The sequence below is a fragment of the Protomyctophum bolini genome, assembly GCF_963924005.1.
Source record: "Protomyctophum bolini genome assembly, chromosome: 1".
NCBI classification, from domain to species: Eukaryota; Metazoa; Chordata; class Actinopteri; order Myctophiformes; family Myctophidae; genus Protomyctophum; species Protomyctophum bolini.
Window position 1 is genome coordinate 46,185,290 of NC_137862.1, and position 27,707 is coordinate 46,212,996.

Genomic DNA, 27,707 nt, shown 5'->3' on the forward strand with positions numbered 1-27,707 from the left:
ATCTGCCTAATGATGATGTGGACGGGTTTCTGAACTGTCCACAGGACTATGAGACAGACCGAGTAGAAATATAATTGTGGTATTTTATCATGAACATTAGTGAGGGCAGTGCCGTATCCAGGGAATAATCAGCAGGGGGGCATTCATATTTCCAAGGGGGGCACTTGATTTTTAAACCTGTAAAACATTAAAAATAATGGTGGGGTAGGGTTCTGGACTGGGGGGGCACCAAGTCTATCTGGGGGGGCAGTGCCCCCTAGTGCCCCCCGTAGAAACGGCGCTGAGTGAGGACCAATTATATGAAGATAAGTTAAAAAGTGGTCCTTTAAGCTATACTTTCTGACAATGAGCAACATGTCTTGCTACCAGGGTTATTGCTTTCTGATTTGTTTTCAGGTTACAAGTTATATTGGTCCATAAATATTTATAATATACTGTATATATCAAGTTATATTTGCTTTAAAAAAAACCTGGAAGCAACATTATTTTACTGTACTTGAAAACTATATTTGTCACAGAGGGTTCATTAACACAGTTGAGTGGACCATATATTTTTCTATAGAAGCTGCATGTTTATACTATTACCTCTAAATTCGCAAATTCACATAATCACAGAGTGCAAGCAAACCTTGAACAAATGTAGTAGCCTACCCATCCATGAAGAGTATATGAATATGATTGGTTGCCTGGCCTGTTGTCATCATCTCAACATCCTAATGCACTGAGCTGAACATCAAACAGCAGGTGGTTACATCATCTTTACGGGTGGTCTGAGAGATGAATGCAGCTGTCATTGAAACCATGGATTATGACAATGCATTTGATCCATGGAGCATTGTAGGGACTTTATACAGAGATTCAAAAGACTCTAGCCATGCTATATTATAGGCTGTATGTAGTAAAACCATGGAAGTATATATACCGGTAGCCTATATTTGTAAGCATATTTTTATCGGCATATTAAAAGCCACTAAAGTCCTATCTGTGCCCCTCAGAAGAATGGTTTCCTAGTTTTGTGTCGACCTTTTAGAGTTCAATACTACATATTTTCTTTGCTTTTATGTGCCTAACTAACAGCAACTTAAATATGACTGACAACATAATATATACTTGTTAGTTCTCTAGTTTACATGTATTTAAACAAATATACAGAATATGAATTTCTTATCAATTTTGACAGATTTGTCTTCTGAACACCTCAAGACAAGAGTCTCTGGTCACTAGTTACTGATTCCAACCAATTTGCAATAGCCTACTAGTGGTAAGCTGTGCAAAATAAAATGCATGATCCAGTACTAACAGAAACAAAATAATATATTTAAATGGGAAAAGGGGATGCTGATAGTGGCAGTATAAGAACTCTGCATGTGTTTTAGCTGTCTTTGAATAGGCCTGCATGTGATAAGACTATACTTTCATCAGTTGCGGTGTATAATTAATTATTACTCACTCTTTCAAATCAAATCAAACTTCATATCTTCATATCATGTATTTCATGCAAGACATGCAGCATGTGCAATCCAATCCGATCACTTCACAGATCAAAGAAGAATAAAACATTTTAGAAAGATTAATGAAGAGGAAAAGTAGGTAATCATCACAATAAAAATATAAAACCCTATCAAATCTATGGGCAAAGGCAATGCTAAAATGGTCATTGGCCATTGGCATTTTAGTCTTCCCAGAGACAGAGACAGAGAGAGAGGGGCGGGGGGGGGGGAGTGGGAGAGACAGAGACAGAGAGAGGTGAGGAGGGAGGGAGGGAGAGAGACAGAGAGAGGGGGGAGAGAGAGAGAGAATGAATGAGAATCATGCTAGTGACAAATGTTTCACCATGCAGTGATATGTTTGATCACCCAAATGTCTAATTAGAATACTGCGAAATGTTGTCTCGTGAGTCGTGTGTGTACTGTGTAGGGGGCGGGCGGGTTGGGGGTGTCTGTGTGTAGGACGGAAGGCTATATATATTTGCAACATTTATTACCGCCGCCGTTTCCCGAGTCACGCTGATGTGATGAACCAAACAACAGGCATGTACTTTGGAAAGCTGGAAAGGAAGGCTCGCAATTAACAAGAAGAATACAGGTGCCACCTTTCAATTAGTGAAATAAACTCTTTAGGCGTTGACAGGTCCTGAACAACAGGACAAACAACAAAGACCCTTGTTCTTAACATGGAAGAACTTGCTCGTGAAAGTATCAGCCTGCTGGCCAGGTCTGCATCTCACGCAGAACCACCACGGCTTGGCTCGTTCGGCGCTGTGTTCATCATGCTGAAGTCTGCCCTGGGCGCAGGGCTGCTGAACTTCCCCTGGGCCTTTCAGAAGGCTGGAGGTGTCAACACTGCCATTAGCGTGGAACTGGTGAGTGAACCTATCAAAGTGTTGGTTAGTTTAGAATCGACCAACATTAAAAACTATACGCGAATATGAAAATGAGACGATGCGAATATAGGCCTAGGATAGGCCTAATATCTTTCTGGTGCATGGCTGGCCACTGTCTGTCTACTCTGGAACAGTCAGTGAGACAAACAAATCAGTAAAGTTTGAGCTGTTCTGGTCCTGGGAGCTATATACTAGTAGCCTACAGAATGAGCGTAGGGACTGAGTATGGGGCTAGTCCTGAGTAAAATAACCTTAAATGCAATGCATTGATTTGATTGTGCTACAAAAACTATCACAACTTAAAGTGTGTGAAGCCACTAGCCAGCCTATGTTTGAGATGGGGGGGATTGCTAACGGCTAAATTGACTGTTACCATTCTCTCTCCTTGGTGTGAAAGAGAGACCTCTTTTCACAGGATGGTTCTAATGAAGGGTCAGGGTCAGGGGGGGCACCTATACATTCACAGAAAACTGCCCAATGATAGAAGCGCAGAAGTTTCGATTAATTGTTAACTGTTTAATCGAATAATTTCTTAACAGCGATTAATCAAATTAACTGTGTATGTGCTTGATTTGTTTAAGGAACCCAATTCTCGTCCTATGCGTCTGACACTTCATCTAAACTGAATTGAAATTGATTACTCGCTGCATGGGTGCTTTTCTGTTCTCCTGTACCCTCAGGTGTCGCTTGTATTCCTGATAAGTGGCTTGATCATTCTGGGCTATGCCTCGTCCGTCAGCAGACAGAACACCTATCAGGACGTAGTGAGCGAGGTGTGTGGGCGGACTATAGGTCAGCTGTGTGAGGTCTGCTTTTGCTTCAACCTCTTCATGATATGTGTGGCCTTCTTGGTGGTGGTGCAGGACCAGCTGGAGAAATGTGAGTGGTTATTATTTAGACCTGAGCTCGATTCAACAAAATGTCTTCTAAATCCTGCCAGTTTTCTGAAAAACCTATGTTTCTATCTCACTGGTGCTCAACCTTTTTCATGTCAAGGACCCCCTGAATTATCTGTATTTGGCCACGGACCCCCATCTGAAAATATGTTGTTCCAGGGACCCCCCAGAAGCAAAGATTTGAGTTAAAAATGTTCGCTCTGAAAGAATATATTCAAAGATTTGTGCCACATTTTCACAAATTTCAAAAATAGCAGACCTACAAGCTCGTAGCACGGCACTCGGTGCTGCACTATGAGCTTGTCGATCTGCTATTTTTCAATAGCTGAAGCATAACATAATGCTTAAAACACCAAAAGGGGTTCCCGCCCAAAATGGGTTAATGAGACGCATGGGAAACGTAACTTGTATCCCCAAACTGGGAGAAATCATCACTTGGATCTCTTTGATGATGTCCTCAGAATACTGATGTCTTGGAACACAGACATTTTTTCCCTCCCCACTTCAGAATCACACAATGTCCTTGTGCTCCTCCAGTGTGCGTGTCTTTGTATGAGACTGTCACCGGGTCCAGCGAGGGAGAAGTTCCATATTTCTGGTACACAGACCAGCGCTTTCACCTCTTCATAATGTGCATCGTATTCATCCTACCTCTGTCCATCCCCAAAGAGATTGGCATACAGAAATATACAAGGTAAATCATTAATTATTGTCGGATCACATTGTTTTCCTTAAAGGGACCCTTTTTAAAGGCACCCTTTTTGAAAAGAAATATATGTTATATGTGGGGGTCTTTATGTGTGTAATATGTGGTTTTAGATGTGATGGACACTGGGCTCACTTCCTTCCTGGACTACAATCCCCATAATGCTTTGGTGCACTGCTCCTCCTTGTGGATAGGGGGAGGGCTGTCTTACTGACTCAACATGTAGTCCAGGAAGTAATTGAACCCAGTGTCCATCCATGACATCAGAGACACTGGGCTCACTCTTAAAATATTTAAAACCACATATTACACACAAGAATACCCAGAGGAAAGTGTTCTAAATCTTCTAAACATCATTAACATTTTTTTTGTCCCCTTAAAGTTGCATTTAATGCTACATAGTGATTTTCTTTCATTGTAAGTGTGTTGGGTACGTTGGCTGCCAGCTATCTCTGCGTGTCAGTCATAGTCAAATATTACCTGATGGAGAGTCATACAGCCATAATAACCCCTGAGCACAGCCAAGGGTCAGTAACAGGTTTTTCTTTTGGAATGCATACGACTATCAATGCAGACTATCAACAATTGTTGTTATAGCAGCATTATTATGACATTGTTACTATATTATATATTATTATAGTTTGTTAAATAATAACTGTGTTCTGTGATTTTCAGCATAAGTTCATGGGCTTCAATGTTCAGTGTTGTACCGACCATCTGTTTTGGCTTCCAGGTAATACTTTAGGTCTTACAGGAAATGCCATACTGTATATTCTACATAAACACAGACAATGTTTCTATTAATTACTTTATTGTAGGGCAGTTGATTAACCATGGACTTTGAATTGGACTTAATCAACATGGACTTAATCAATGTTCTCTCCAGGGACTATTTTCAGCTGGATGTTTCAGATCAATACATGCTTCTTTACAATGTATAAAACACAACAATAATGTAATTTTGATTAACCAAAAATAAGTAAACAATAACTATTTATTTAATGTGTTGGATTACCTATTAGTAACTAGCTTCAAGTAGACTTAAATTTACATGCCCTACTGAATAAAAAATAAAATCTTTCTTGGACACACCATACTGCTGGTATGTCTGATAGGGTAGCAGTACCATGTCATCCTTTACAGAGGTCTTTACAGAGGTCTTTCTGCATGTTTCAGTGCCATGAGGCCTGTATAGCCATCTACAGCAGCATGGAGAATAAGAAGATGTCCCACTGGGTGATCATCTCTGTCATTTCCATGTTCTTCTGTTTACTCATCTATACACTTACTGGTGAGCTGACTCCTAAATGCTCAATACGGTTGGCTTCAATGTACAAAACCTGCCTCTCACATACTCTCTTCACATCGGCACCTATGTTGTAAATCGGTTAATGTTTCCTACTGCTGAACCTTATATGCAAACAACTGCATTTGCTACTACATGGTATTGGTAACCTCAGGCACTGTGAGGAACATACCTATTCCGCTTTTTGTAATGTAGTACATCATGTAGTGTACCTTATCAAGTACACACCTATTACTATATCATTATGGCCCTTTTATAACTGCCTTGCCATTGTCATGGTGAATATCTGGAATACCTGACTGCCTACCTGACTGTATTTATTTATTTGCCGTTCTAGTATAGGAACATTTGGATTAACTGACCTGTTTTCTATTCTGCTTTCCTTGCTCTTCTTTCCATCTCTAAAATGGTCACCCTGGCCTGTTTATAATGAAAAAGGGCCCACACAATATCTAGGACAAACAAAAATATAATTTTACCAAACGTAATTTTGAGCCTTTACCAAACATTGTTTTGTCCTTCAAATGTACGTTGTGTTAACCGCTTTGGTGTGCATCAGCCCTTTTTTCAATGTTGACCCACCTGTTTATACCTTTAACCTGGGATTGTTATTCTCTTTATGGACAGGTGTGTATGGATTCTTGACATTTGGACGCACTGTGGCCTCAGATATTCTGATGTCATATCCAGGAGATGATGTGGTTATGATCATTGCCAGACTACTGTTTGGAATATCAATTGTAACCATCTATCCTATAATTTTGCTACTGGGAAGGTAAGCACCGATCTGCACAGATTAAGCATTGTATGTAGCCTACTCGAAACGAAGCTGATTTTAGCTAACTGAGATGTGTTGTTTTGTATAACTAGTCCATATCCACTCCAGGGATACGCACGCACCAAAACTATCTGCAGACTTGAGACCGCAAATGGCACTACAGATCCGCTAGCCAGTGGCAAAATATGCCAATCACCTGCAAATTTGGATACTGATCAAATCGGCTTCAATCAATTCTAAGATATACCAACTCACTTGGGAGAAAAATACAGAAGAAAGGCCATGTAATTCATGCATATGCACTTCATTAACCACCCACATATTGGCGCATGTCTATATAGGCTACTTGCTATGCGTTTAAATCAGAGCCATGCATAACTTTGCACTATTGAACCAGCTCTCTCTGGTGTTGTGTCTGTGTAGCCCTCAGCCATGTGTCTGTAGCCCTCAGGCATGTGTCTGTAGCCCTCAGCCATGTGTCTGTGTAGCCTTCAGCCATGTGTCTGTGTAGCCCTCAGCCATGTGTCTGTTTAGCCCCTCAACCATGTGTCTGTAGCCCTCAGCCATTGCAGTAGTCTAACCGGGAGGTGATAAATGCATGAATGACTGTGCCTAGGTCTGTATGGGTTAGAATGGGTTTTAGTTTGGCTATGGTTCTGAGCTGGTTAAAAACTGACTTTTACAACATTACTGAATTGTTTATTAAAATGTTGTGCCGTGTCAAAAAAGACTCCCAGGTTTTTAACAGAGCTTTTGGAGTTTGACTGCAGGGGGCCGAGTGAATGGGATAGACGGGTGGTTGAGGTCGTTGGGCCAAAGATGATTAGTTACCGTGTGTGTGTGTGTGTGTGTGTGTGTGTGTGAGATATCTTACATTTTGTTTGTGTGCATGATATAGATCCGTGATCCTGAATTTGGCTCTGCGCATCCATCGCAATCGAACGGGTGTTGTCACCCGTTCGTTTGAGAACCGGTGCAGAGTGATCCTGACTGTGATATGGATCGCAGTCACACTCCTCATTGCCATGTTTGTCCCTGACATGGGCGAGGTCATCAGTGTGATAGGAGGAATCAGTGCCTTCTTCATCTTTATCTTTCCTGGTATGAAAGGAAATTGCACTATAATATACAGTATATGTGTGCGTTACTATGGGTTCACATTTGACACACAAGAATGTAAATTATGTAATAAACATTCATATGCGTTTGTGTTACAGGTCTCTGCTTAGTATTCCTAATGCAGTCAGAGCCGGTGTCTCCAAGAGTCAGGTGAGAGTGCACATAAGCATCAAATGACACAATACCGTTATGCACGCTATCTGTGTTTTACAGTGAAGAAGTGCAGAGTGATACTCTGTATTCTTTACAAACGGCATGGATGACCCATATTGATTTGTTTCTTGCTCCCCTTCATCCATTTCCTTTTCCAGAATGCTGTTAACAGGGTGGGGTGTCGTAACAATTGTTGTTGGGGTCTTCATTTTTGGACAAAGTACGACTATAGCTGTGATGGAGATGGTCCACAAATTCTAAATTCCTTCACCACTGTCCACATCAAAGCCATTCACAGCAGGATACCACGTTCTTTTTTGCACAAATGGATTTTGCTTTGGTCAAAAATCTAGTCTATATTCTAGTTTTTAAACTTTGGGATGTGCAATTCTTGGTAAAATATTTCTCATGTTATGGCTCTGAATATAATGTGATATGTTGGATAATATTCCATTTTTGTGATGAACAAATGTTGATCTAAATAGATTCTTGGCAGACGATTGTCTGCCAAATATAATTGATTCCTTGAAAGAATGACATATACTGTATATACATTTATATATGAGAGAAGAGTAGCTACAATTGAATTGCTCATGTATACAATCTCATTTACATAAATAATGTATAAATACACTTATGTATGCTTTAGTAATTTATTTTCACTCTTATCTATAAAATAAATGAGCAAATTCTTCTATTTATTAGTTAATTTATAGTGTGCTTTAACGCTTGACTAGTGTGTCATGCAGCAAAGCAATGCCAGAGGTCAGTGTTGTGCCATGAAAGCACATGGCAGTGTAAATGCACCTGTAATACCAAGATGGAAAGATAGGTTACAGTTCTAGAGTTCTTACAATGGTGGTGATGCCAATAGCTATTATCACTGTTGGTAGAATCCTGGTATGTCAAAAGCATTCAGGAAATGGGAAAATAAAGATCCTGTGTTCCAATCTTAGATATACTCTAAGGTTCCAATGGATCCAGTGTAGATATTTCTGTCACAAGCTGTTCTTAATACTTTTCATTTATAAATAAAACATGCACATCCAATTCACTAAAATACCAGGTGCCAGGCAGAGGTCGGAAACCAAAAAACGATAAACTCATCAGCTGATCAAGCCCCGGTGAGGCTTGAAACGTCACTTCCACTGGTGGAAACTAATACATTTCAAGCTATGGAGCATGATCCAGTGTGCAGACTTTATTGTTTTTAAATGTATGTAATGTATAAAACTCACAGAAAGACCTAACCACTTTAAACCTGGTGTCCCTGGCCTATTTTGAGCATGTCATTACAGGCAAAATGTTTATAAAATAGCTGACGTTTGCATGGCACTGTGACAAGGAGTAGACTGAGCATTTATGAAAAACATAAAAAGATGAAATATGGAGATACAAGGTTTCCGCCTGACAGGAATGATATAGAACTGATAGTGCTATTTGCCATCCTATAGGAGGTACATTTGTCTGAATAAACAAACGTGTGCGCGCACACACACATATATACATGCATACATACACAGTACACATACACACACACACCCCATTTTGCTAATATTATACAGTGCACTCATATTTCCTTTCTTTACCCTTTGCTTTTCCACTGACCTCCACATGTCCCAGATCTTTAACCAATACTATGAATGATAAGCCTATAAATCTGTTGGCTTGATATTGCTGCACAGAGTGACAGCTGCGGCCTGCTGCCGGGTACCACTGTTTTATCAATTACTGACATCAGGCTTGAAGGAGTTATGGCACACTTGTGTGTGCACGCATGTGAGTGTGGTAATGTAAGAGTGAGTTATGACATGGATCTGGAAAATGAGGGATATATCTATGCATAGAGAGACCCACACAAACAGCATATCTATGCTGTCCGGAGGAAACCTCATAACTCCAAAATGTTCATTTTTCAGGAAATGGAAAAATATACATTTTTAAGGAAACCTATTTTTTTAAACGATGCAATACTGCCTCATAAATGTTGGTGACTTTAGATATTGTCAATTACTTGAAGGAGAGAGGTGGTGGATTTAGCTGTTTTAGCAGACAGTTTGAGGGTCCAAAGGAGTTAAGAGGTTTTGTCTAATGCGTTTTTTACTACTTTCAATTGGTTCAATATTTTCTAAACAACACACAGACGTAAAGGGTGTTCAATAGCACTGATTTATGGAATAAAATCAAAAACCTCAATTGAGTTATGAGGTTTCCTCCGGACAGCAACGATATCAGCCATGCTGGCATCACAGAAATAGAAGCCTACATATACTTGTACAGTCTTTATCTCTCTCTCACACCCAAAATGCAGTACACGCACGTGCAAGCATGGGGACGTACACACACACGCGCACATTCTTGATTCTTATGAAGCCGTGGCATTTTCAATTTAGATGAGCAGTGATATGCTCCGACCTCACTGCATGATAGTCACAAGATTTGTGACTATTTGGTTGTACTGTTTACGAACATCGCAAAGTCATCCTCACTCATAGAGTGAGGATGGTACAGTCAATGCACCATTGGGATATTATCCACCAAAAAGTGTCAAAGCCTAGAATAAAGAATTTACCTAGACCACAATGGCACATACTGTAGTGACAATGATGTCTGGCTGCTATTGCTGTTCATACAATATTTGACCCATGGTGTGCAATGCCTATTTTCTTTATGCATACTTATACACATTTTTTAGATTACTTTCTTTCATGCTGCTATAAACTACAGACTGACATATCATTTCAGTTCAATACCAAAGATATTCTTTAACCAAAAAACAGTTGGTGAAATTCCAGACAAGGAAATGGAAAAAGCCAGGAATGGGAACATTCATAAATTGTATGAAAACAATAATTATTCAATGACAATGATTTTCATTTGGCTTATTCTCGTACATCAAGACATAATTGTCTATCATATTTTAAGATTCACATTTATCGGAAATCACTGGTGCTGAAGTCATCGTCCTGTCCAGCAAATAAGACTAAAAGTGATTAAAAATAACATGGTAAGATATTGTTTATTATTTTATAATTTTTCAATTGAAGTAGGGCAAGAAGATTCTGGGATGGTTACATGAGATTGAAAGTTTGTTTTAGTCCCACAATGATTGATAATAACTCTCAATGATTAGCAACACAGATGAGTCAGGAAAGTATACAAAGAGTAACGTTTCGACCTTGCGGACTCTGATGAAGACCGCAAGGTCGAAACGTTAGTCTTTGTATACTTTAGCACCTAATAAAAGGCTCTAAATGTCCGTGCTGCTCCAGTCTCTTCTCCTCATGCAACTTATGTCCTTGTACCTGTGATGCACCGGATCAGCTGTTTCAGGCTTGAGGCGAGTTGGTAGACTCCCTTTGTTGAGTCAGGAAAGTAATTGCTCTACTAATGTCACAATAATCATGTCCCTATGACACTATAAGGCGGCAGTGGCTCAGGGGTAGAGTAAATTGCGAGGTTCCCAGTTCGACCCCGGCTCCCCCAGAATTAAGTGTCCTTGAGCAAGACTCTGAAACCCCTAATTGCTTCCGATGTTCAGGTTAGTGCCTTGCATGGTTTCCTCCGCCATCTGTGTATGAATGTGTGTGTGAATGGGTGAATGTAATGCACAATCTATGTAAAGCGCTTTGGATGAAAGCGCTATATAAATGCACCATTTACTGTAGATAAAGCATGAAGTGCTTCTATGGTGGTCCAGCATGCAAAACAACATGACCTTCCCTCTGGCGTGCCCTTCCAACGTGGAAAACATGACGTGTGCTCTTGCAGTGTAGAAAACACGGTAGCGTGCCGAGTCAGTATAACATTTTTAATAAACACAGTTGAGAAACACTGCTCTAGGGTGCCCTGCCAGTTGAGTTATACTAATGCCCTATACATGTGTTGGCCTCAACATAACCCATACTCCTACAACATTGTGACTTCATGGGGTGCCTCAATAGTGGTAAATGCTCCCCTGGTTTTGCTGTTGTTTTTCAAATGTAATCTACTTTTGTGGCAGGATTGTTATTACTATTTGGAGCCAATAAACTAATCTGGAGAGTGTTTCATTAGCATTTTAGAAATGAAAAATAAATAAAGAGTGGCACTCTTATTATCATACATCATCATACATCACATTCCATGCTCAGCCAATCAGCTGAGCACATTCCGTGCTCATACATACACACAAACCTGTGCATAGGAGCGGTTAGCGCTGCTATTAACATGTCTGATGTGTGTATTGGTTTCAAAAGAGCGTGAAAATGAGGTAAGGAATTGAAGGTTTGTAACGGTTTCACTATAAATGCACTAAAGCGTTTAATGTGCTGATGCAGCTCGTGCCCTTTTCTATTTCTTTCCACCCCTGGCCCTCAAACAGCCTCAGTCCACCGCTGAGTGATGAGATTATAGGTCATTCATTAGTTGTCATAAAGTTCTTTCAGTGTGAAGGGAATTATGACTTAAATTCAGCCAAGTGTCACAAAGGATTAAGGAGTACTATGTTGCATTAGTGAAAACTGAGATGCGATTGTCATAGATTATAGCACCTATTGATCCAAAGGTCAGGTGCACTTAAATTATTTGCTGCTCGAAAGTTTCTAGAGCCAACTTTTCACCCGTCACTGTGACAGCATGAATTAATGCTTCCACTCTGAGGTCAAATATACATTGCAACTGTTTCAGTAAACTGAATTTGGTAAGAAAGGGCTGATGATAATTTCAGATTAAACTCCTGGTGATCGCACCCTCTTCAAAATGTTCCTGCAAACACAGCAGTGTTTGGTCATTCTTATGCTCATACATTGTGCGATGGTGGAGTATGAATTGCACATGCAAACTCAAGACTTGACCAAGAACTGTATTGCAATCCGGGGGAACTGCAAGCTAAGCAAACCCAGCATAAATATTCATAAATGACAAAAGAGGAGGTTTATATGAGGAGACAAGAGGAAGATTCGGGAACAAAACACTGAATTTCAATTGCTTTTTATTTTCCTGGAAAACAATGTTATGTATTGCATATCAAATTGGGAATTTACATTTGGTGAGAGATAATCTATCACAAATACTGTATTGTAACACAATGGTGTTTGAATTAGTTATTTTCCGAAAATAACTGGTCTATACCATAACATAAACAGTTTGTTGGAGTATACAACAGGTTGAAGATTTTTTTTAAACAACTGTACACAAATGTCTTCATCATGGTCACAGGCTTATTTTTTCCATTACGAGTGGAGCGAGATTGGAGCACTGACCACGCAAGATTATCATCAGGGTTATGAATGAAGGCTATGTTAGCTTCAGGCACATTCAAGAAAACTTACTCAACATTCCTTTGATTATTGTGAAAGGGCATGTGTAAATGCTGCTGTCCAGTGGTGTGTAAATCTGTACAGTATGAGGGCCTGGGGGATTAAAAAAATAAAACTGCCTCTAAAACCCATTTTGAACATTATGAGAGAAGGATTATGATATTCAACACATTATGATAACAATGTTAGGTACAAAAGAAACATCTCTTCAGTAATATCATACAGGACAGCTCTCCTGGAGGCTACTGTGTCTGTACAGTATCAGCGTAATGCACTGGGTTCAAATACAACCAAGAAACTATCATCCCCTTGCTTTTACGTTCTTGTCTCTTTCTTCATTATTATAATCTGAAATTAAGTTTTATTATAATTGAAATATGAAAAGAAGTCAACCGGAAATATTCTACTTAGATGGCAATATTGGGGGATGTCATGTAATGCTAAGTGTATATTTGTACGTCTCTCAATGTTATGATGAATTGAACATGGTGGTGGACCCCTATAACCTAAGTGGTGTCGTCCACAGTTAACAGTCTTGCATTGAGTTGTGCTTGAAATGTACTGTAATTCTCCAAACTGTTAATAAATTATTCAATCAATCAATCAATCAATGCACAATCCACAATTGTTTTTATGAAAAGATTGTGGTTTTGGAATAATTAGTTAATTTAAAACAATTAACATTAGGATTTCAAATGTTTTAATTCCAACACACGCCGCGCGCGCGCGCACACACACACACACACACACACACACACACACACACACACACACACACACACACACACACACACACACACACACACACACAGAGGGGTTAAACACATGACCGAGGCCTGTCCTTCACCTGTGCTAACTGCCTAACCACGCCACTGTGACGATTACCCGCCCCCCAACGGGGTCAAGATCTCCTGTCACCATTTCAATAATGGATCTGCATTCCGATGATGGAGGTTTTTCATCTCTGTGATGATCTTCACAGCCTGATCATAGCCTACTGCTACTGCGAGGAAAACAAGGTCATACAGATACACATGTCTTACATGCACACATGACTCATGGCTTCTATAGGGCTGTGTCTGGCATTGGCTATATATAGGGCAATTAGGGCATGCTTGTGGGGAGGGCGATGTCCTTTGGACTAGGGGGCGTTTTATGCACTACTACCCTGTAACTTGAAATACATTGTTTTATTGATTCCGTTGTTCAAGTTTGGAATTTTACAGTTTTACGCACAATTTAGAGAGGAGAATGAATGAAGAGAGCCAGGGCAGAGAGGGGGACATGTAGCAGGAGTTGGATTAGAACTTGGGTTCTCGCAACTCAGAATGCACATACATTACAGCATACAGTATGGTCAATGCACTAACTGGCTGCATAAGGCACACGCACACCATTGCAACGATGCATTGCCGGATGTTTTCCATTATGCTTTTGTATAAGATGAAAAGACTTGTTACATATAACTCATAATTGAAGCAGTAACAAGGAACTACTACGTGTGTTCTGAGGGTAACAAGACTACTCGCCCCGTTTCTGTTTTCCTCCCAGAACTTTCCCCAGTGAGGGGTGGGAGAGGCTGGACAGCAGACGGCTGGACTTTGAATTTCTCTAACTATAAACTTTCATGACAGAAGAACAGCCTAAGTACAAATATAATTTATGAAAAGCTACTACAGTGAAGTCTGTTCACAGAAGTTGTTGTAGGATATGTGGGGATTATCTGACGAGGTGCCATTTGAGGGGGCAAAACCTTACATATACTAAATAATACTAAATTGTTTATAGGTTCAATATAAGTCAAATAATATAGCCTTTCCACAGCAGTATCTTTTTATATTTTTCCAAAAAGAATACAAACAGCCAATAGCATATTACAAAGTTATCCCCCTCACTGGGGAAAATTCCGGGAGGAAAAACTGGCAAGCACCGGGGCGAGTAGTCCAGTATTCGTTCTGAGGATACCTTTTTTCCAGGGCTTTTAACAGGCTATGCAGTTGTGATGGTGGTGGTGGTGGTGGTGGTATGTGCGTGTGTGTGTGTGTGTGTGTGTGTGTGTGTGTGTGTGGGGGGGGTGGGGTCTACAGTAATCTGGTTTAAATACAGTGATGGGCTGATCTGTCCTAACCTGGCCAGATGGTGCAGCATTGAGTTCAGGAACAGAGAACCTGTGTACTCTCTACTGCCACCATCTGGCGGAGTCAGGTAGGAACAGAGAACCTGTGTACTCACATGGGTTGTCGGTAAGACACATGCGTGGCTGGTTAAAACTCACCTATGGATCCCGACATGCGTTGCGGGGTAAAAAATCACCCGTAGCTTCCCTGTCAGGTTAGGGTTTGGGGTAGGGTGTCAGCATGGCTGGTTAAAACTCACCTGTGGCTCCCGACATGCGTTGCTGGGTAAAAATCATCCATAGCTATGTAGAAATTGTTCCGTAAAAAGTCCATAGACTTGGTTGCCACATGACTTCACGTCACACATGAAAGACAGGGTGCATACGTTAACCGTTAGACATACTAACAGTCCGACAGGCATTAGTTTGACAACTTTTTAGGACGACCGTCGAGCCGATTCTACTCTATGGCTCCAAGACATGGACACTTTCAAAGAAATTAGAGAAACGGCTGGATGGCACTTACCTTCTAATGAGAGCGCAAAATCTCTCTTGGAAGAGCCACCCATTGACTTCTCTAATATACGGCAACCTTCCCTGTGTTTCTTCACTAGTCCGATCCAGAAGAACACAGTTTGCTGGCCACTGGTACAGAGCTGATCAAGAGGTTATATCTTCCCTTATTTTCTGGAGTCCTGCCTCAAAGCAGACTAGAAGTAGAAAACTGTCATTCCCTGATGTCATCGCTATAGGGACACATGCATCAGTAAGCAGGAACTGGGGATGGAAGTCTGGCGTGGCATTGTGAAATCCATGATCTCGACCGTGGTTGAGAAATGATGATGATACATTAAGCAAGAACAAAAACATTGTAATTAATACATCATATACATAAAAATAGTCATCATGAATCATACGCAAGCTAAGAAGCTAAGTGCATTCCATAGTTTTGGAGCCAGAAGGGAGAAGAGTTTGGGACGTGTGGAGTGGTGCCCCGGCGTTTTTAGTGAAGGTCCTTCCAGCTTCCAGTATGTGTAGCCCCCAGTCAAGACCCAGCCCGCAACAGCGTCCGACCGGATCATAAACCCGAAACGGAATGCTGCCCACGCTACCGATGATGTACCGTATAGTACGATCATGATAAGAGCGCCCCTCACTTCACACAGGGGTGATTTAATTTAATTTTTGTATCTATGAATTTTAATTGATTGTTGTTGATCCCTATGGATGTTTTATTTTATCTTGGCACTGTAAAGCACACACACACACACACACACACACACACACACACACACACACACACACACACACACCATGCCCGGCGCCACGGGGGTGCCAGAGGGTGCCCAGCACCCTCCGTTCCAAATTCTGCACCCTCACTTTTATGTACATACAGCATAGTTTTACTATATAAAAATTAGATGTGCACCCTCGCCATTTTTAAATGCCCCCTCAGTCATTTCATCCTGGAGCCGAGCCTGACACACACACACACACACACACACACACACACACACACACACACACACACACACACACACACACAGTGTCAAACACACGCACACGCACACTGCAGTGGCATACACACACACACACACACACACACACACACACACACACACGTGCACACACACACACACACACACACACACACACACACACACACACACACACACACACACCGTTAAATAAACACTAAAGCACAAACAAAGAGGGGCTACGGGCATGCGCAGTTGTTGCGCACGCGACTCACATCACGTGACAGCATCATGGTTCGGCAGGTTCGCACTTCCTTCCTGGTTTCTCTCTCGGTGAGTTGAGTTCTCCTCCCTAGTCTACATTACTGTTGCTAAATGTTGTTAAAAGTTAGGATAACATGTCTGTCGTTAGGATGGTGAAAGGAGACACCGCTAAAATAATTATTTCATGGAGTCGCTGCCTGTACAACGTTCAGAACGCTATGAATGTTATGTTATTTATGGCCACGCGTTAAACGACAACTAGAAACTAGAAAGAACATGACCGGTTAGTTGGTTACATTAGGCTACCTATGCCAGTGGTTCCCAAACCTTTTCGTGTCGAGGACCCCCAAATCACCATTTAATAGGCCACGGACCCCCCATTTGAAAACTCATGCCAGTGACCCCGATAAAGGAGGATTTTTACGGCTCTAGCAGACAGTGATTCCGAAACACATTCATTTCAATGATTTCATGCCCCCCCAAATTCACACGTGATTGATTGATTGATTGATTGAAATATTTATTAACAGTTTGCAGAATTACAGTACATTTCAAGCACAAACTCAATACAAAGACTGCTAACTGTGAGTGGACGACCCAATTAAGCATTACACTTGTTTACAACAGGGTCCACCTTGTTCAATTCATCAAAACATTTAGAGACATAACTCATGTTATGATTTGATGGTGATAAAACAAACACAGTTAATGTTTGTTTAACTAAACACAAACACAAAACGCACACAGTAGTAGTAGGCTATTCATTACTGTACAGAATAAGACAGTTGAAACTGCCAGTAAAAAACAAAACAAAACCAAGTACATTCTGTAAATGATACCCGTGTATTTCACAACAAAATAAACAAACATCCTAAGCTCTTGAAATAAGTAAATGCAAAGATCTACTTGTATTTGTTACCCCTTGGTCAGTGTGGGATCAATTAAAAGTAATTGGCATGAAAGAGAAGGCTATAGGCCCCCTCGGTTAAGCTCTTTTCATCGCTTCCCCGTAGGGTCCCTCTGCAGTTCGTAAGCACTCAATAGAACGCAGCTGTACATACGCTCCGTTCAGGCCGATCTGCGCTCCGTTTAAGTGTCGAGAGTTTCAAAGATGCACTGCTATAGGAGACAACGGAAACGTGGGAGTATTTTTAATCTCTTTCTTCAGTTTTGGCTGCTCGGAAATTTTCTCCTCCTTCCTTCCTTGACTTCCTTATTGACTTCCCATTGTACCGCCTCCCGCACCGAGACTGGCTAGCTGCGACAGAGCAGATCAGAGGCAGGAACGTAGGGAACTAGGGACGTGCAGCTAGCCAGTCTCGGTGCGGGAGGCGCCGTACAATGGGAAGTCAAGGAAGGAAGGATGAGAGAATTTCAGAGCAGCCAAAACTGGAAAAAAATACTTAACGGCATCTGCGCCAAATGAAATTTCTCCCACTACAGCACTTTTATGCATCTTTGAAACATCTCACCAACGCTTAAGCAGAACGCAGATCGGCCTGAACGGAGCGTATGTACAGTACAGTTGCGTTCTATTGAGTGCTTACAAACGGCAGAGGGACCCTACAGGGAAGCGATGAAAAGAGCTTAACCGAGGGGTACCGAGAGGGGCTAGCTATAGGCCTATAGCATTATGAATACTGAATTTCTATGCTATGTATTTCCCCATATGCTTTAAACCCACGTGTTGGCTATAACATTGCAGAATACTGTTTTGCCATTGAGTATTAATTTGAGTTGGTTATGTAGTTTTGAATAATTGCAAGGGCCCAATTTGTGTAATAAATTGTTACTACCCTAATCTATGTCGTTGACCATATTTGTCAAGCTTACAACGTGTCATGATGCATTGTGAGCTTGTAGCTATTTTTGGCTAATGCCCCCCCCCCCCCCAGAATAGAGATGCTTGGGTTTATATGGTTAATGCCACTCAATTAGCTTGGACATTTGTATTGGTAGTCTTTAGACTAGAGCGTGCCCCAGAGGCACCTCACAACACTGAGCTTCAATGGAAATCCACCACCACCACTCATGCATGTAGGGGACATGATGCAGTGTACGGGGCGGGGGGCCAGGCCCGGCAAGAGTCTGTAAATAATATTAGTGTGAATTTGCTCCTCCACCATAATATACATATACAGTAGTACCACATACTGTAAGGCAGGCCTGACGGTTAATGTTAACTGTGTAAAGCACAGTACAGTGGGTCAGTCTCATCAACTGGTTGCACACTTGGGACGGACAGTGGAGCCACAGTTTTTGTTGTCCATGCCGTCAGGACCCAGTATATTACAGATAGTGATGGGAGATTAATCAGCAAACGCATCGGTATCGGCCGATATAATTGGCCTTAAACCAATTAATCGGTAATCTGTATCGGTAAAATAATATATCGGATTTAGCAGATATTTATTTTATTATAATTATGTTGACTGAGAAAGGAAATAGGCCGCAGCTCGTAGTCACAATGCCATCAATTTGTATTTCCCAATTATAATTATGTTGAAAAATAAATTAAAAAAAGCCTTTTGTGATGATGAAGGCTGCAAATTATATCAAGCTGTTTATGTTGGGATATGAGCCAACATTTCAATAACTATAATATGCTTTTTTTCAAATTCAGCCTTTTTTTTCAGAATGGCCAAAATAATGATATTTTATAAATATAGAATGAGATCATATCAACGTCCGTTATATTGGTTATCAGCCATAATGGCAATTAATTATATCTGATATCAATATTGGCCAAATTGTCTCATCGGCACATCCCTAATTACAGAACATATTACAGAACCCAGGACCCAATATATTACAGAACACGACTCATAATGAAGTTTGTTCTGTCTGTCTTTAATACTCTTATTAATTCTGTTTATCCTCTGCCTGTTGTTTGTAGGTTCTTCAATGGGGAAGATGAGTAGAAGCCATGGACCAAGAAGGAAAGGAGGTAGGCAGCGGTCTAGTGGTGATATAACAGCCTGTGACCCTGAAATTGTGTCCGAGGTTGGAGAACTTTTCAACAAGCTTAAAACCTACACTAAGCCGTCGACTGTGGAATCATGGTCTATCCCCGATCCGAATGATTCTCTTAGATGTCTCCCGCAGGAAAGCCCTTGCCTGCAGGCCCTAAAAGAATCCCTTAATGCTGTGAAGAACCAACTTAGCGACAAGATTCTGGAGACCTGGCATCAGCATACCAACTCCACCAACCGTGCGGGGAAGGTCATCGCCGCCGTGCGCTCCGCTGCCAACGCTGAGATCTGCACTCAGGCCTGGTGTAAGTTCTATGAGATCCTGGGCACCTTTGACCTCCTTCCAGCAGAGGCGCTGCAGGACGGAGAGCTGAACACTGTGCATCTGTGTGAAGCTCCGGGGGCCTTCATCACCGCTCTGAACCACTACGTCAAAACCAGCGAGCGCACGCGTTACTGCGACTGGAGCTGGGCCGCCAACACGCTTAACCCTTACCACGAGGGCAACGCCGGCAACACGACCATCGTGGACGACCGGCTCATCGCCAACACGCTGCCGTGGTGGTTCTTTGGCTCGGATAACACTGGCAACGTCATGAACCAGAAGCATCTGCTTGAGCTGCAGACGTTCGTCAGTAACATGCACAGTGTTGACGTCGTGACGGCAGATGGGAGTTTTGACTGTCAGGAGAATCCCGACGAACAGGAGGCTCTAGTGGCCTCGCTGCAGTACTGTGAGGCTACAGCAGCACTGCTTCTCCTAAGCCCCGGTGGCTCCTTTGTACTTAAGATGTTCACCCTGTATGAGCATTCCTCCATTTGCCTAATCTACCTGTTGAACTGTTGTTTCCGCACCGTCAACGTCTTCAAGCCGGCCACGAGCAAGGCTGGGAACTCTGAAGTCTATGTCGTGTGCTTGCACTATGACGGCAAAGAAGCTGTGAGGCCGTTGCTCTCCAAGCTGATTCGGAACTACGGACCGTCCCTGGCTAACCGCGAAGCGCTCTTCCCAAATGCCCTCCTCCCACCATCGTTTCTGGAGCAACATGAGCAGGTGTGCTCCTATTTCCACAGGCTGCAAGTGGAGACAATTAACGAGAACCTGCGTCTGTTTGATGGTATGAGTGTGCAGCAGAGGCAGCGCCTTGACATCATCAGGGATTACACGGCACAGGAATATCTGCAGCGCCTTCAGGTAGGGATGCAAGTGATTCATTGGGGTGCATATGTTGGTTAGTTAGACATACCAAGAGTCCTACAGTCATGAGTCCGACAACACAGTCGCTCCCAAGTCCTGACATGCGTGGCCAGTTACAACTTACAACTAACTCGTGGCCGATTACAAATCACCCGTGGTTAGTTTAGGGTGTCGGGACTCATGACTGTAGCCTGTAGGACTGTTGGTATGTCTCGCCTAACGCATGCACCTGATTCATTATGATTCATAATCCACACAACATAATGTTTTTATTGTTCATCCACCCAGTGCTTAGACTGGCACGCACACAGAGATGAAGAGCGAGGGAGGGAGAGCCATGCGAGCCCCGTTCTGATTAACACCAGCATGCGTTTTAACATCCTGTGATGCGTGCATGCACACATACTTAACCCATTCTGGGCAAGAGGAACCCCTTTTGGTGTTTTAAGCACTAAAATAGCAGATCTACATCTCTTTATATGTTCTTTCAGAGCAAAATTTTGCTTCTGGGGGGGTCCCTGGAACAACATATTTTCAGATGGGGGTCGGTGGTCAAATACAGATAATTCTGGGGGTTCTTGACATGAAAACGGTTGAGCACAACTGACATAGAAACATGGGTTTATCAGAAAACTGTTAGGATTTAGAAGCCATTAATTGGCCTCTAAATGGGAAATGGATTAAGTTGTGGCTCGTTTTGAATACTGTCTTAGTGGAAGGTGTTGTAGAGTGTAGACTAACCTGCGTATACCATAGCTCCTTCTCAAAAAATGTGAATTCTTCCGTAATATAATTCAAAAAGTGAAACTTTCATATATTCTCAATTCATTGCGCATAAAGTATTTAAAACTGTTTTGTTTTAATCTTGATCATTGATTATGGCTCATTAAAATAAAAAAATTCACTAAAGAGACTAAGAGACCACTACATTTTATATATATATATATATATATCTCATTTGTTTTAATCGAGAAATGTTGGACATCTGAAAAGTATATCAATGTATGCAGTCAATACTTGGTCTGGGCTACTTTTGAACACATTATTTCATCAATGGGGCGTGGCATGGAGGTGATCAGCCTTTGTCACTGAGGTGTTATGGAAGCCCAGGTTTGCTTTGATAACGGCCATAAAATAATTTGTATTGTTGAGTCTTATGTCTCACAGACTCACACCCTCCTCTTGACAATACAACCTAGATGCTTTGTGGGGTTCAGACCAGGCCAGTTGGCTGGTCAGTTAAGCACAGTAATACCATGGTCAGTACACCAGTTACTAGTAGTTTTGGCACTGTAGAAAGGAAAATCAGCTTGTCGACATACTGAAGCACTAAGTGTTATTATTAGGGCATTACTCCTAGATTTTGCCCTCTGCTGAGCACACCTTCCTAATTCTATATCATTTGAGGGGTGAGCAACTTTGACGATGGAGAGGGCCACTATATTTCCACACTCACTCCAGAGGGACACATGTCGTAGATCAGCTATTTTTGCTATTTTTTAAAATTGAAATCCTGAATTATTTCTTGCCATTTTTGCACTGCAATCCTGAAAAATAACCTTTTTTATTTCATTTCAAATGCATTTAAAGGGTAGTTATAGTTATGTTAACTTTGCGAACTAAATCCAAATATATTGGACACAAAAAAAGTTAATAACATTTTAATACTAGTCATTAAGCTACTAATATGGACTAAGTAATTAAAGCAGGTCAAGTAATTAAAGCGGGTCATGTTTGGCATTGTAACAGCTGAAATCAATAATATATCAGTATTTTGATATTAACCTGCCGGCTGCATTAAGTGATGGTGGGGGCTGCATGTGGCCCCCGGGCTGCCAGTTGCTCATGTGTGAGCCAGACAATGAATGCACTAATGCATAATGATCCGTATCAGATATTATAACTCTGTTAAGTGAGTTGTGAGTGATCAGGTCTCCTTCTCCATGTTTAGGTGAGTTACCTGCCACGAGCCCGTTGGCTGTCTCGTAACACTGTAAATCCAGCCTGCTGCAGTGTCACAGGAGGGCGACCGCTGGACCAGAGGAAGCAACTTGGCACCTTCAATGAGCGGAGGGTAATGCTTACCCTGAGCTGGAGGGAACGCATTGTCTTGCCTGGGGGTTGTCTTGCTTCCTCGATACAGGGACACTGCACAGAGGACAATTGGAATGGCTGTGTACTGGAAGGACCGCTGGCAAATTGCCACGTGCGCTCCTGGTACATTATCACCGGGGTCAGCCTGACCACGGTCAGGAACTCTCCGTTCTGTGAAGGAGTCCTGTTGAGCCACCTAAACGAAGCTCTGTTGCAGACGGCTCAAGGTTCTGAAGTCGTATCGACTCTTATGCCTCCCTGTGACTCTTGCCAAGTAGTTTGTGCCACTTCTATCCTAGCAGAGGTGGCAGGACTCTGTGGTTCATCAGCATCCAGCCCTGATAATGAGAATGTAAAGAGACAGTGTCTGATCTTTGGAAGTGGGTCCGTGTGGGGGTCGTGTGGCGCTCAAATGGGAGGTTTAATTCTAAAGGTCTGTGCAGAGCCCTCCTTCCCTGCGACTAGCCGAGTCACACTGCATGACGGCGATCCACAATACCAGAGAGAGCTGCTGGGTTGTGTTCTGTATTACATGCAGAACCTTTGCCCAGGCGATGCCCTCCTGCTGCCCGTGGCCTCCGCCCTCACCCGTGTCACTGCAGCCATTGTCCTCTGTCTGCATCTGTCTTTCCGCACGGTCACATTCGTCTGTCCGCCCCCGGTCGGAGTGGTTGGAACAGTGCTAGTGTGTGTGGGCTTCTGTCCTGAAGTCTCTGCCCAGCTGCTCCCCTGGCTCACTGACCTTCACGACCGCATGGGTCGATTGGCAAGAGAGGAGGATGCGGACAATAAATCGTCCGAGTGTCAAGGGCAGGTCCTACAGTTTGTTCCCATGGAGGAACTCCTGAGACTTACAGATTTTCTGTGCACCATGAACACAGCAATTGTCCGATATAAGCTGCATTTGCTGATGCAAACATAGAGCAGTTGGTCAAATTGTCCCTTGGGGATTCATTTTATGCCTCGTGTAGTACTTGTAGAGCTGTGCCAATGTGACGGGTTAGATGGGGACAGGTGAAATATTCATCTGTCAGCCTAATCTTTTGAAAATGACTGCGTCATTCTTTATACAGTACTGTATATCTCGTTTGATGGTGGTTATTTAAGATTTTAACACTGTGTTCCAAAGAGACTACTGTGTTTGCAATGCTTCCTTCAGTATCTAACCTAGAATTTGTTTACCGTATGCGATCATGCATTGATTATGGTTCCTAATGGGTTCTTCTGGGAGTTGCAGTAATGATGCATGTGGAGCAATGAAACAACCGTCTGTGGGTGGGTGAGAACAAACAGGCCAACATTCACTCTTCTTTTCTGCTTTGTTTAATTCAACGGGACGGCAAACAGAGACAAGAAAAAAATTGAACTATATTAAAAGGTTTAAAAAAACAATGTTACAGAATGGTTTAGCAGGTCTTTTGGAACAGGTGCAATAGATCAGGACCCTTTTTTTAAGTGCTTAAACAGTCCACAAAAGTTGACCACAGATTAGAATACTTCTTATTACTAACTTATTCATCGGACAGTCTTAAATTGTAAATGTGCATTTATATAGCGCCTTTATCCAAGGCACTTTACATAGATGCATCAATTCACCCATTCACACACATTCATACCAACCAACCAGCACATCGGGAGCAATTAGGGGTTCAGTCTCTTGCTCAAGGACACTTCGGCGCTAACTCTGGGGGAGCCCGGATTCAAACTGGCAACCTTGCGGTTACCATCCGGCCACTCTACCCCTGAGCCACCGCCGCCCAGTCTTCTCAATTCCAGCTACCTATTCATGCCGGGCTGAGCGGGCTCTGAGTTCGGGCCCTGGTAGATAAATCTGGAGCACACTAATGGTTTGATGCTACTGCATCTTCATCGGAGCGAAGACACATTAATGTTGAAACCTTAGTCCTGACCAGAAAATTGTGACTGCGGGTGCTATGGAGGGGCTGGCTATTTAGAGGTGGGGCTAATGAATCTTGGTTTACATAGAAGTCAGTCAATTTGGCTCCCCTGGAGCCGTCCCTGGTCCTGACCTTTAACCCATTCTGGGTGGGAACCCCTTTTGGTATTTTACGCATTATGTTTACTATACTTTAGCTGTTGAAAAATAGCAGATCTACAAGCTCAGTGCATGCCGCGCTACGAGCTTGTAGATCTGCAATTTTTGAAAAATCGTGGCGTAAATCTTTGAATAAATATTCTTTCAGAGCGAACGTGGAATAACATATTTTCAGATGGGGGTCGGTGGCCAATTACATATCATTTTTGGGGGTCCTTGACATGAAATATTGAGCACCACTGATATAGAAACATGAGGTTTTTCAGAAAACTGTCAGGATTTAGAAGACTTTTTTTTATTTCGACGTCGGGCCTAAATGGTTAATCAACAAGTCCCTACACAAGGACTTGGACTTAGGACTTTGATGTGTGATTGTGTGATCAGATTTGCCTGCGTGGATCAGCTAGAGTAAAGGGATCTCCTCAGTCCTCTGTGATGGATAATCCTCTTATGTCCCTTTTGTCCACAATGGAGCGTCTTTCCTTAGGAAATGAAAGTAGGGCCTGCGTTGAATTTGTCGACTGCTAATCCATGCTAGATGGTAGTTACTCGTGGATGAAAACATGCGTGAGCACGTCTTTATACTAATACAGTATCGATCAAATATTCTTTGGTGTGTTTTTTTTTCTTTACTTTTAATATTTGTATGTTTTGTAGTGGTCATTAAAATGAGTAAAATATTTGTCTTTGAACTGGCATGAAGCGTTTTGGTTCATTACCCAATTCTGATATCCAGAACAAGGTGTCATGATGGTAATTGGTAAAGAATATGGGATCTTCAGATAGGTCAGTAACTGTTCTGTTGGGAGAAATACAGACATTACTTTTCTTTCATCTCAATCAGAATCTCATCTCATATGATTCCCATATTTGTGCAATTCAGGCTTCATTGGATGTTATCTAAACTTTAGATAACATCCAATGAAGCCTAAATTGTTCTGTTAACAATGCTTTAGATTCTAAAGCATTGTTAAAAGCATTGTCTAAAGCATTGTTCTAAAGCTTCGATTAATCTGAATCCTGACCATCTGTGAATGGATCAAGATGGAATTAGATTTACTGTGGCCCTGTCAGTTGAGTTAAATAATATGTGAACATATTTCATCTTGGCAAGTTATGGCAACCAATACTCTAATGAAGACTAGAGATCAGATGCCTGGAGGTCTAAACCGCAAGAAACAGTTATCACTTCTCTAGGTTCACTGATCATATTAAGGCAGCACTGTGTGGCTGTGTGATTGAATTCAGGAGATAAGTGGATGACAAGTGATCTGAAGAGAGATGTGCTAAATCATGTGTTCTTTATAGGGCCTCAAACAAAGCTAATCAAAACGACATTCACCAGAGATTTCACACAGCTCAGGGATACAGTCGGTATAGGGAATGCATTCTTTTGTAACAATGGGGATGCTTCTACAATTCCATTTTAAGTTGCCTTATAACATCTTTCCCTATTATATTTTTATGGTGATATAATGACTGAGAAAACTGAGCTCATCCAGGCAGGGGTTTCTCATGCATCTAACAATACAATACAATCACGGCCATTTTAAGTTAAAAAACACTCCTCTCAGAAAGAAGCTTAGCTTGAACATTACTGGGATTTTGGTCGTCGTGAACTCGTGATAACAAGGGGATTGTATTGTATCCCCCCCGCATCCTCCATCAAAATCAAAGTTATAGCATAGTGGCAATTTGGTTTCCACGTTCTCTTGGAGATTAAAAATGTAGATTCATCAGTCCGATTAAAAACGGAACTGATTTATTTATTACAAGCGCAAGGTTCCAAAGAGATGATTGGAACATTAAACAATCGCTGTTTCTCTTTTTAGATATAGACTTTAGACTGTTGAAATTATTTCACAAATATGGGTTTTAACCACATGAACCCTACCTTATATCATCCCTATTCTTGGGACAAAACAGTCTGTGTGGAATAGAAGCAGACCTACATACTTTGATCATATTGCAGTGTTGTGAACTTGTAGGTACAATAGGCTATTTTCGGTTAAGAGAAAATAAGAAACTGATCAATGCAATGTAGAGAATGAGGGTGAGATTTGAAAGCAATCTGTGCACTTTGTTCTACAGTATGAGGTCAAGGATTGGGTCAAGTGATTGGACCATATAGTCATTATAGTGCAAGGGGAATGCAGTCCTTCTTCGCTGCAATTTATGTTTCCGTCAGTGCTCTGTCCATTTCAAATCTGTTTACACAATTCAAAAAAGAACTTATCACCTTGTACTGTAGATGTGTTGCTGCTTGCGATTTATACAGCCACATGTGTGTTGGATCATGGATTAATTGGAACGTGCCCTGAATACATTACATTTTCATGGCATCTAAAGGAGAGCAAATGTAAATGTGGGTAATAAAAAGGATTGATATGGTTTCTGTCTTACCAGGGCTCGAAATTAACTTTTTTACTTGGTAGCGCTTGTGCTATGAATATACATACTACTTTATTATTATAAACATGTTTACATGTTTCATTAGAAAGCAGGGAAGACAAACTCCCAAGTTATCGGTAAACTTTAAAGTTAATGATGTATTGTGATCTAAAAAGAATAGTGATTTCCAGCCTTGTGCAGTGTAAACTCGATCTATCTTGCCAACTTTGATATGTGAGAAAGTTGATATAATTTATTAATTTGCTTATGGTTGTGAACCTTCAAATGCTCTGTTGCACCTTGTTCTCAGCCAGCATACAGTGTGCTTTCAACCCTGAAAGTGTGACACTGAATAATACAAACTGCAATTTAGCTCTGAGGTTACAAACTAAGCGAATATTTATGAACATACGCTAGATTTGGATGGTTTTCAAGGAGAAGTATTCACTCTGTCACTGCATTAAGAAGCAATAACACCTAGCCAGGGGGGCAGTCAA

General features: G+C 41.6%; 3 protein-coding genes across 3 annotated transcripts in view; all 3 read left to right on the forward strand.

Annotated features, from left to right (window-relative positions):
- Positions 1-2,173: 2,173 nt before the first annotated feature.
- LOC308318279 (putative sodium-coupled neutral amino acid transporter 8) lies at positions 2,174-7,602 on the forward strand (the record flags this gene model as incomplete). The annotated part of the gene is made up of 10 exons (XM_080767772.1): positions 2,174-2,362; positions 3,064-3,262; positions 3,817-3,973; positions 4,408-4,512; positions 4,661-4,718; positions 5,162-5,276; positions 5,919-6,066; positions 6,968-7,170; positions 7,287-7,338; positions 7,500-7,602. The coding sequence occupies 10 exons, from the start codon at positions 2,174-2,176 to the stop codon at positions 7,600-7,602; spliced, it is 1,329 nt and encodes a 442-aa protein (XP_080623898.1).
- Positions 7,603-20,554: 12,952 nt separating this feature from the next.
- LOC308319208 (calretinin-like) overlaps positions 20,555-27,707 on the forward strand; it is a 37,359-nt gene continuing 30,206 nt past the window's right edge. Inside the window, exon 1 of the mRNA XM_080769138.1 lies at positions 20,555-20,666. The gene's annotated coding sequence lies outside the window, so the exon portion shown is untranslated. The remainder of the gene's footprint in view (positions 20,667-27,707) is intronic.
- On the forward strand, positions 22,581-25,555 carry cmtr2 (cap methyltransferase 2). The gene has a single exon (XM_080769124.1). The coding sequence runs from the start codon at positions 22,747-22,749 to the stop codon at positions 23,683-23,685; it is 939 nt and encodes a 312-aa protein (XP_080625250.1). The 5' UTR covers positions 22,581-22,746; the 3' UTR covers positions 23,686-25,555.

Bases quoted from the DNA above. Each gene is read 5' to 3' on its own strand.
- cmtr2 (XM_080769124.1), top strand. From the start codon at position 22,747: ATGCTTACCCTGAGCTGGAGGGAACGCATTGTCTTGCCTGGGGGTTGT.